We start from the raw sequence: 8406 nt of genomic DNA on the forward strand, positions 1-8406 counted from the left end.
AGCGTGTTCATGATGGTGCGGAACCTGACGGCAAAAGTCACACGTCGTTAGCTCGTCCGCGCCGCTTCCTGTGATGTCTTAGCATGAAGCTAGCCGGGGGGGGGGGGGGGGGAACGGCACGACGCCAATCGCTAGCCCAGCGACGGGCTTTCCATGGGCTCGCCTCGACAATGTGGCAACGAGCCACGCCGACCACAAGGCAGACTATGGCGTTTCGCGTTCCGTCTTAGCCTCGAGCTAGCGAGGGCAGCGCCGGAACTAGCGCTGCTAATTCTTAGCCTGACGACGGCGTTTCCCGCGACACGGTAGAATATTAAGAGAACGCGGCGAGTCGCGCTAATCTTTCGACAGAGAGCGGCATTTCCCGTGACGCTCGCGAGGACGCCGCCGCCACGAGCCATCCCGATCGTGAGCGCGACCGCAGCCCTTCGCCTGACGTGTTAGCATGAAGGCCGCGGGGGCAACCTCGGTGCTAAGCGTGAACCCAACTATCGCATTGGCCATGACGTGTAAGCGACACGCCGGAAAGGACGACACCGCAACCCGCCGTGCTAATCGACGCTCGAGTCCGGGGTTGAGCACCGCGATGAGCGATGCTAATCATTAACCTGACTGAGGTGTTTCCTCATCATGCGCTAGCACCGAGCTCGCGCGAACAGCGCTACGGCCGACCATGATAATCTTTCACCGGAATACAGCATGTCCCCTTTGGGGTGAGTACTAAGCTAGCAGAGGCAACGCCACGACGAGCGACACTAATCGTTAACCCGCCTCGGGCGTGTCCCATCACGCGTTAGCATGAAGCTAGCAGAGGCAACGCCGCGACAAGCGATGCTAATCGTTAACCTGCCCCGGGCGTTTCCCATCGCGCGTTAGCATGAAGCTAGCAGGGGCAACGCCGCGACGAGCGACGCTAATCGTTAACCCGCCCCAGGCGTATCCCATCGCGCGTTAGCATGAAGCTAGCAGAGGCAACGCCACGACGAGCGACGCTAATCGTTAACCCGCCCCGGGCGTATCCCATCGCGCGTTAGCATGAAGCTAGCAGGGGCAAGAGGGCAACTGGCGACGTGATTGGTTCGCCCTTTCCTGGCATGACGCTTTCGAATCGAGCTAGCGCGGGCGACGGCGAAACCTATGGATGTCGGGCGACGCGTTTGGTTCCCGCGCTCGTCGTCACACTTTGATGACATCGCAGCCGCACCTCTTGATGCTGTCCACCACTCGGATAAGTCGCAGCACTCGCAGGATGAAGACGATGTCCAGGATCTGGCGGCTGGTGTAGCCGCCCGCTGAGAAAGGACAACGCCGACACGCGTCAGGACTTTGTTCTCAGACCTACTGCAAGGATTGGACCACTCTCGGGGGGGATCTCGGCAGAACTGCACATTTTGAAGAACTTCCAGGTCCTTCTAAGGACTTTGGTTGACTTACGACCCTTCGGCGCTCATGACCCGATCGCAACTTTCGGGACCTTTGCCAGCAGCGGGAAATAGGAAGTGACCTCACATGACTCGAGGGCAGCGTTGACGACGGTGGCGACGAGTGCGCAGACCACGATGATGGTGTCGAACCTGCAAAGAGGACGGGAGGGAGGGAAGAATTTGGAGACCCGGACCTGTCGGGACCTTCCGTGAAGGTCTTCAGAACGCGGCGCCGACCAGTTCCAGAAGCGGTGCGCGGCAAAGAAGCTCCTGGGCTCGACGACGTAGAGCTTGAGGAGGATCTCCAGCAGGTAGAGCGCCAGGAAGGCCCACTCGGCGTCGCCCACGCCGGGCTTGTCCTCGTCCAGCCCGATGAACACCGCGTTGATCACGATGATCAGGTCGTACGCCGCGGCGAAGGCCCTCCGCGCGCGCCCCGCAAACACAGGCGTTAGCCGCTAGGCGCTCGCCGGCCGGCGTCGCCGAAAGCCACGCCCCCTCACCTGTGCCGGACCAATCGGCGGAGGAGGCGGCTGGGCGCCGAGCGGTAGAAGGCGGGGCACAGGCGGCCCAGCGGGTGCGGCCTGGACTTGAGCGTCATCACTTGGATGTTGAGCAGGTCGGCCAGCTGGACGAACGCCCGCTTGTCTGACGCGTGCGCGACGTGTCGCGTTACTATGACGACCCGCTACACACACACACACATACACATACACACACACACCTATGGCGCCGCGGCCGCGGTCGTCCGAGACGCTCCACAGCAGTTCGGTGTGGGCGTGGCTAATGTCGGGCTGCACCAATCGGACGAGGCGGCTCCAGTTGGCGCGGCTGACCAGCGGCTCGCCGCCGCCGCCGCCGCCGTCGTCCTCGCGACGTTCCTGCAGCACGGCGAAGGCCCGCGCCATCTTGTGCCGCTTGGCCCGAACCAGCTGCCGCACCTCCTCCTGCAGCACGCACGCGATCGGGATCAGAATCCAGGAAGCCCCCCCCCCCCCCCCCCCCCCCCCCCCCAAAAAACATGTTTCAATTTTCTTGGGGCATTCAAGGAACTTGAAGGGGCTTCTAGAAAATTCCGGGACCTTCTCAAAAGGTTGGAGGAAGTTTCTGCACCTTGTGGGAATTTCCTGAAAAAAGTTTCTTTGGACTTTTTCAGGACTCTCCGGTGAGTTTGCAAGCGGCGTGCGGCGCGGCTCACCTTCAAGTACTTCTTGTAGTTGTTGAAGACCACGGCGAGGAAGACGGACATGAAGATGAAGGTGTTGACCAGGATGTAGACGATGAAGAAGACGGCGAAGGCAGAGCCGGCGTCGTACGCCGGCATCCTGAGCGCAGAGGCGCGAGCGCGGCCGTCAGCGGGGCGGGGCGGACTCGGGCCGAGACGGCCGCCGGCCGGACGGACGGACGGAGCTCACATGACGTCGGGGCTGTTGGCCGTGGTGACCAGCACGTAGAGGTCGAACACCGCGTCGGCGTAGTTGGAGAAGTACGGCGACCCGTCCGACGTCTTCAGGTCTCTGCGCCGCACTCGCCGCGTTAGTCACGGCGCACGCGCGCCTCCGCGCGCGGGAGGTTAAAGGCTGACGTCGACCCACCGCTTGCTGAAGAGTTTGAGCGCCATCAGCGAGAAGATGAGGATGCTGAAGATGAAGAGCAGGAAGACGGTGAAGATCTGCGGGAGGGCGTTGCGGATGCTTCGGAAGGCCCTGCGCAGCTTTGGAGCGAACGCAGGCGGTTAGCGGCGCCGACGGCTTCCGGCGGCGCCGCGGCAGCGGCGCCACCTACCTGCCGCCCTTCCGTCACGTTGACCAATAGGAGCGGTCGCAGCACTCGCGACCAGCGCAGGGCGTAACAGCCGGCGGCGTGCAGAGCGCCGTAGATGATCATGTCGGCGAGCGTCAGCTGGGAAGGATAAAACAAAGGCGACGTTTCGTTCGTCGAGTGGAAGCGACCATTTCAAGCTCCAAATTCACCAAAGAGCAAAAGAAACAGTTTGAAAATTGAAAAGACGACATCGCATCGCCAGCTTCATCCATCGTGGCAAGTGGTCCAGGTCCTGGAGACGAAAGCAGCCCCAGACATTTTTTTTTTTTTTTGGGTGGGGTTTTTTTCCCATTTTTGGTCGAGCCGATTTTGTCCATTTCTTGACCGAACGGTCCCGGGGGTCATCGGCTTGAGCGCGCGCAATCCAAACGGACTCAGCCGCCCATCAAGTGGGACCGACCTGGAGGACTTTGTCACACGGGGCCGGGGGGGAGGTTCTTTCTTTCGCTTCGCAAACCAAATGGGCAGCTTTCGATGTTGGCTCAGATTCTTTTTGTCCGATCGTGACCGAAGGTCAAGTCCGGGGGGTCGTGGCGAGGGCAAATTCGGGAAAGAGTCAAGGAGGAATCCTTCGCCCGTTGCCCAACCGCGACGTTTCCATTCGTACGGCGATGAAACCGCGACTCGGCTACTCCCCGAAGACTCAAAAGGCCTCGGTGACTTTTTTGCGAGCGGACGTCTCACGAGGCTGACTCGGCACATTTGCGCTCAGGAGGGAAGTGAAAGCGCGTCCGCCGCTCCGAGCCCGTGTCAAAGGTTGCCGTGAGTTCTCACTAAAAAAACCCTTCAGGACCTTCTCAGAACAACCGGAAAATGTCAAGAAGGTTCTCGGAGCGTTCTCGGAACTTTCCAAATACCTCCGTGACCTTCTTGCAACTTGGAGAGAATTTTCAGACCCGCCCGAAACGTTTCGGGGCCTCGTCAAACTTCCCCCAAAAAAACCTTCGGCGCGGCCCCGACCGATTTCAAGAACCTCCTTCGGGACCTTGCGGCCACCCGAGCCGCTCCTACCGCCAAGATGGCGATCATGCAGATGTTCTTGGGGTCCTTCCAGAACTTGTCTCGCGGGATGACCTTGGCGTAGTGCACCAGTCGCAGGGCGAACACGTGCAGGCACAGCAGCTCGGCCAGCATGGGCGCCTGCAAAAAACAAAAGTGGAAACGGCCGGCCAAAAAAACGCAACGCCGTTCGGGGGGGAGGCGGAGGGGCGGCGAGCCTCACCCACGCCGGCAGAGGCACGACGGCGGGCTCCTCGAACGCGGCCAAGCTCAAGTCCAGCAGGATGAAGAAGTAAAGCAGCACCTGAGCCAGTTGCCGGTTGTAGAGCAGATACAAGCTGCCGGTTCGCAAAGAGAGGAAAAAGTCAGTCGCGGGGTCACCGGACGGCCGGCGGCGACGTGTCGAAGAAGATGTTCCTGTTGTATTGAGCGTCCGAAACGTACGCCGACGCCAGCTCCAAATCCTTCCCGAACACACAAACGCCACACTTTCAAAATAAAAGTGTCACGGCAAGTGAAGAAACGCCCGGGGGGCCGACATGTTGAGTGGATGAAACGAGTCACGTGTTCATCGTGACCTCCTTTTCGAAACGTCAACATTTCCAATGGACCTTTCGGGACCTTCGACTTTCCGGAAAAAAAGTTTTGGGGATTCTCAAGACCGGGAGCACACCTGGTGGAACTTCTCACAACTTTCAGGGCCTTCCAAGAATTCTCAAAAGCTGTTCAAGGACCTCACAGGAACTTCCAGGAAAAGTCTTGTGCAAAGCTTTTCAAATCTTTCGGGACCTTTTTTTTTTTTTTTTTTTCATGACAAGATAATGAGTGTCGGGGGGGGGGGTTCCCCTGAATAATTTCTGTCTTCCCACGGGGTTACCCTAGATACTTGCTGTCTTCTCCCCAGCCCTCGCTTATTTACTTTTTGTTGTTGTTGTTGTTCTTTACAACGATCGTCGAAAGCTGATTTCGGGGGGGGGGTGTTTTCGCCGCGTGATTGATTCGCTACGTGCGCGTGCCCGGCGGTCACGTGACGTCGTTTTCTCGATCTTGCAGGAAAAAAGTTTTTACGGCTCTCACGTGAAAAGGATCACGCGGGCACTCGAGCTCACTCACCTCTTTGCTTTGAGCGTCCTGTCCCTCGCGCGCACGCTCGTCGGGGCTGCTCGTGCTCGTCATCTCCGTCTTTGCCAACAACACTTTTTTTTCTTCTTTTCTTGTTTTTCGCGTTCTTCTGCGCCCGCTCTCGCGGGGAAAAAGTCGAGTCGCTCGCGGCGGCGGCGGCGGCGTTCAATCGGCGTGGCGCGTGCACGTGACGCGTGGCGTGCACAAGGGCGACTCGTCGCTCATCTCTCGTCTTTTTTCTTCTCGCGCAGAAACGCGTCTCGTCGCGTGGCGTTCGCGTGCCGTGGGAAGAAACGTCACTTTCCGCATCCGCTCGCCGTGACGTCATCGGCCCGCAATAGTGGCCAGAGGGAGAAAAGTGCGGAGGGGAAAAAAAAAATAATCATTCCGAGACCGAAAAAAAAAGAGACTTGCGAGGAGAAAAAAATATTTTTTAGGACAACGGGTCCGCATATGCTACGAATAAAATCCAAATTCCAAATATTATGAGAGAAAAAAATGTCCGCCGGGTCTTTGGTTTTCATTTGTGAGTGTGTCTTTTTCGGCATTTGCGCAGCGTCCTTGAATGCAGCAGTGGGCGTCACGTGACCAGGGAGCTCACCGGAAGTTGACCTGTTCCGGCCAAACCTAAAAGCGACGCCAACAGCGTCCCCAAAACTTCTTTCCGAAACAGTTTGGCTTCTTCACTAATGAGGAACAAAGACCAAACAAGGCTTTCTTATAAATGTAATCATTATTCCAGCTAAATTCCATATCCGTAAATCTAAATGTAGTCGTTCAAAACCTATTTTCCTAATTTTTGGAAGCAGAAACTAAGCAGTACCCGATTTCTATTTTGGATTCCGAAAACAAGAAAGCGGTTAAGAATCTGGCCGGATGCTCTTTATTTGGGATTTTTATTTGAAATCCCCTGGCTCTTCTTTTTGTTTCTCTCGATGTATTCTGTACATGTATTAATAACTTGTTCGTTCTGTTGACTGTGAATTGTCACTTGATTTGTTCAAGAAAGATTTCCAAAATGTGAAAAAAAAAAAACATTTTTCAAAACAACAATATTTATTTTTTGAAGGGGCGGTTCAATTATTTTCCAATTTTCATTTTTCATTGTTTTGGGTGAGTGTCTTTTTTTCACAGCAATTATAACTAGAGTCAATTATATATGTGTATATATATATTTTTTTTTGGGGGGGGGGTTGACGACATTTTGATTGTTCGTGTGCGTGCGTGTGGGTGGGGGGCGGGGTGAAAAGGCCTCTTTTTATATGGCAGTTATTATAACGGGAATTACTTTTTTCACGTTTGGTGTTTGGGCCGATCCCTGAACGTTTTTAGAGTGTTTCAAGTGGAAGGACCAGGGGGACAAAAGCGGTCCAAAGGTGATTTTTTTTTTTTTTTTTTTTTTTTTGGTGTGAATACTTCTGCCACTTCTCGAGGAAAAAAAGAAAATGTCGGCGATGTGTGACTTTTTTTAAAAAGTCGATTCAAAGGTGTGGCTTTTTATTTTGCGCCGTGTGGCGCCGCCCGGTGGTCAACTGCGGTCACGTCGCCGAGGAAAGGCCTTGTGGCTGCGCGCGCATCCCGTCGCCGCTCGCCACTTCCGGCTTGGACTCCACATCCGCTGACTTTTCCCGCTCTTGTCGGCACACGCTCAGTCGGTCGGTCGATCGCCCTCTTGCGGCTGAAGCCAGAGCGGCAGCTATTTTGCATTGCCACCGTTCCCGACAACTCGTGCTGGCTTTCGGTCGGCTGAAAACGCCGTCATCGCTACGCGTTTTGGTACCGACGACCACGTACGGAGTCTTGAGAGCCTCTCGAACGCACCAACTTGACAGTTCGGCACCGACCATGTCGGCGCCATTGGCGGCCGCCCGGTCACGTCGAGGGGGGCGATGACGTCACGACGGCGGAAGGGAGCGGAGGCGATATATGTGCGGGATCGAAAAAGGCAGCGAGCGAAAGCGAACGAGGCGTCGCGGCGCGAGTGAGGGGCGACCGAGTGGAGTGACACTCAACGAGACGCCGGCTCGGGTGAGTGAGTGCGAGGCGGCGAAGGTTTTTTTCCTCAAGTCGTCTTCTCTCCGCTTCCTCGTTTTTTTGCTCTCCCCCTTGTCGCTTCAACTCTTGTGCGGCCGCAAACTGAACGCTGCCGCCGCGGGGGGGGTAAAAAAAAAACGTGCTTGCCGTATTTCAATCGGACGGTTCACATTTTCACGTGATGAATTTCACCTTGCAGCGCCCCCCCCCCCCAAAAAAAATCCGTCAGGCGACACATTTGAATGTGAAAAAGTTCTTGACAATCATGCCGAAGTGTGATTTTCAACTTCCTCATACCCACACCTCGCAAGATCATGCTTCGAAAAAAAACAAAGAAAGCTCACGTGGACTACCACCGCCAACAAAGGCAAAAAAAAAAAAAAAAAAAAATGAAAAATTGCCTTTCCGATCCAACAGGTGACGAGGCTAAAATAAAACAGAATCGCTGCCAACTAAGGGGCGGGCCTTCAACTTGACCAGACGAGTTTTTCCAGATCCTTCTTTGGCCTTCGCAAACTCGAGAGCGTCAACGAGCGCTTGCCAAAAAAGGAGGCTCGGTATCAAATCATGTGAAAAGCAAGCGAGGGGCAGTTGAGCACGGACGCCGTTTGAACACAAATGTCGCAGCAACACACGCAGACAGACAATGCGGCGGGACTCCGCGTCTCGCCCGTTTCGGGGGTTTCAACTCGCGATTGATGACGCAATCGTTTGGATCTTTTCCTCCACCAGGGCGCGCCGCGTGCGAAAGCATGCCGCCAGTCCCCGCGCAGATGCCTTGCCGCCGCGTGCGCTGCTCCGGCGGCGCGGCGCGGATGCTGGCGCTGTTCGCGCTGACGTTCGGCGTGGTGCTTCCGGCCGCGTGCCACCGCCTGCTGCACTCCTACTACTTTGCGCGCTCGGCCTACTTGGACGCCATGAGCCGGGACGCCCTGCGCCAGAGTCTGCGGCGCGGTCAGGACGCGCTGCTCTTCTGGCAGGCGGCGGCGGCGGGGCCCGACCC

The 8406-nt window shown here is 56.4% G+C and overlaps 2 protein-coding genes across 4 annotated transcripts in view; one reads left to right on the forward strand and one right to left on the reverse strand.

Annotated features, from left to right (window-relative positions):
- The window catches only part of tpcn3 (two pore segment channel 3), a 6993-nt gene extending 1352 nt beyond the window's left edge, over positions 1 to 5641 (reverse strand). Inside the window, exons 1-14 of the mRNA XM_019889623.1 lie at positions 5361 to 5641; positions 4629 to 4711; positions 4471 to 4585; positions 4260 to 4388; positions 3210 to 3326; positions 3020 to 3138; positions 2840 to 2941; positions 2623 to 2749; positions 2149 to 2371; positions 1928 to 2072; positions 1662 to 1847; positions 1510 to 1574; positions 1205 to 1292; positions 4 to 24 (exon numbers count right to left, since the gene is read on the reverse strand). Coding sequence (XP_019745182.1) covers positions 4 to 24; positions 1205 to 1292; positions 1510 to 1574; positions 1662 to 1847; positions 1928 to 2072; positions 2149 to 2371; positions 2623 to 2749; positions 2840 to 2941; positions 3020 to 3138; positions 3210 to 3326; positions 4260 to 4388; positions 4471 to 4585; positions 4629 to 4711; positions 5361 to 5423 — 1583 coding nt within the window. The 5' untranslated portion in view covers positions 5424 to 5641. The remainder of the gene's footprint in view (positions 1 to 3; positions 25 to 1204; positions 1293 to 1509; positions 1575 to 1661; positions 1848 to 1927; positions 2073 to 2148; positions 2372 to 2622; positions 2750 to 2839; positions 2942 to 3019; positions 3139 to 3209; positions 3327 to 4259; positions 4389 to 4470; positions 4586 to 4628; positions 4712 to 5360) is intronic.
- Positions 5642 to 6947: 1306 nt separating this feature from the next.
- The window catches only part of pgap4 (post-GPI attachment to proteins GalNAc transferase 4), a 2530-nt gene continuing 1071 nt past the window's right edge, over positions 6948 to 8406 (forward strand). Inside the window, exons 1-2 of one of the 3 annotated variants that reach the window (XM_019889677.1) lie at positions 6948 to 7380; positions 8134 to 8406. In XM_019889677.1, the coding sequence (XP_019745236.1) occupies positions 8156 to 8406 (251 nt within the window). In that variant the 5' untranslated portion in view covers positions 6948 to 7380; positions 8134 to 8155. Of the gene's footprint in view, positions 7398 to 8133 lie in introns of all 3 variants that reach the window. The other 2 variants (XM_019889676.1, XM_019889674.1) reach the window with 2 other exon arrangements.

Source organism: Hippocampus comes, unplaced genomic scaffold (assembly GCF_001891065.2).
Source record: "Hippocampus comes isolate QL1 unplaced genomic scaffold, H_comes_QL1_v1.1 scaffold301, whole genome shotgun sequence".
Taxonomy (NCBI): domain Eukaryota; kingdom Metazoa; phylum Chordata; class Actinopteri; order Syngnathiformes; family Syngnathidae; genus Hippocampus; species Hippocampus comes.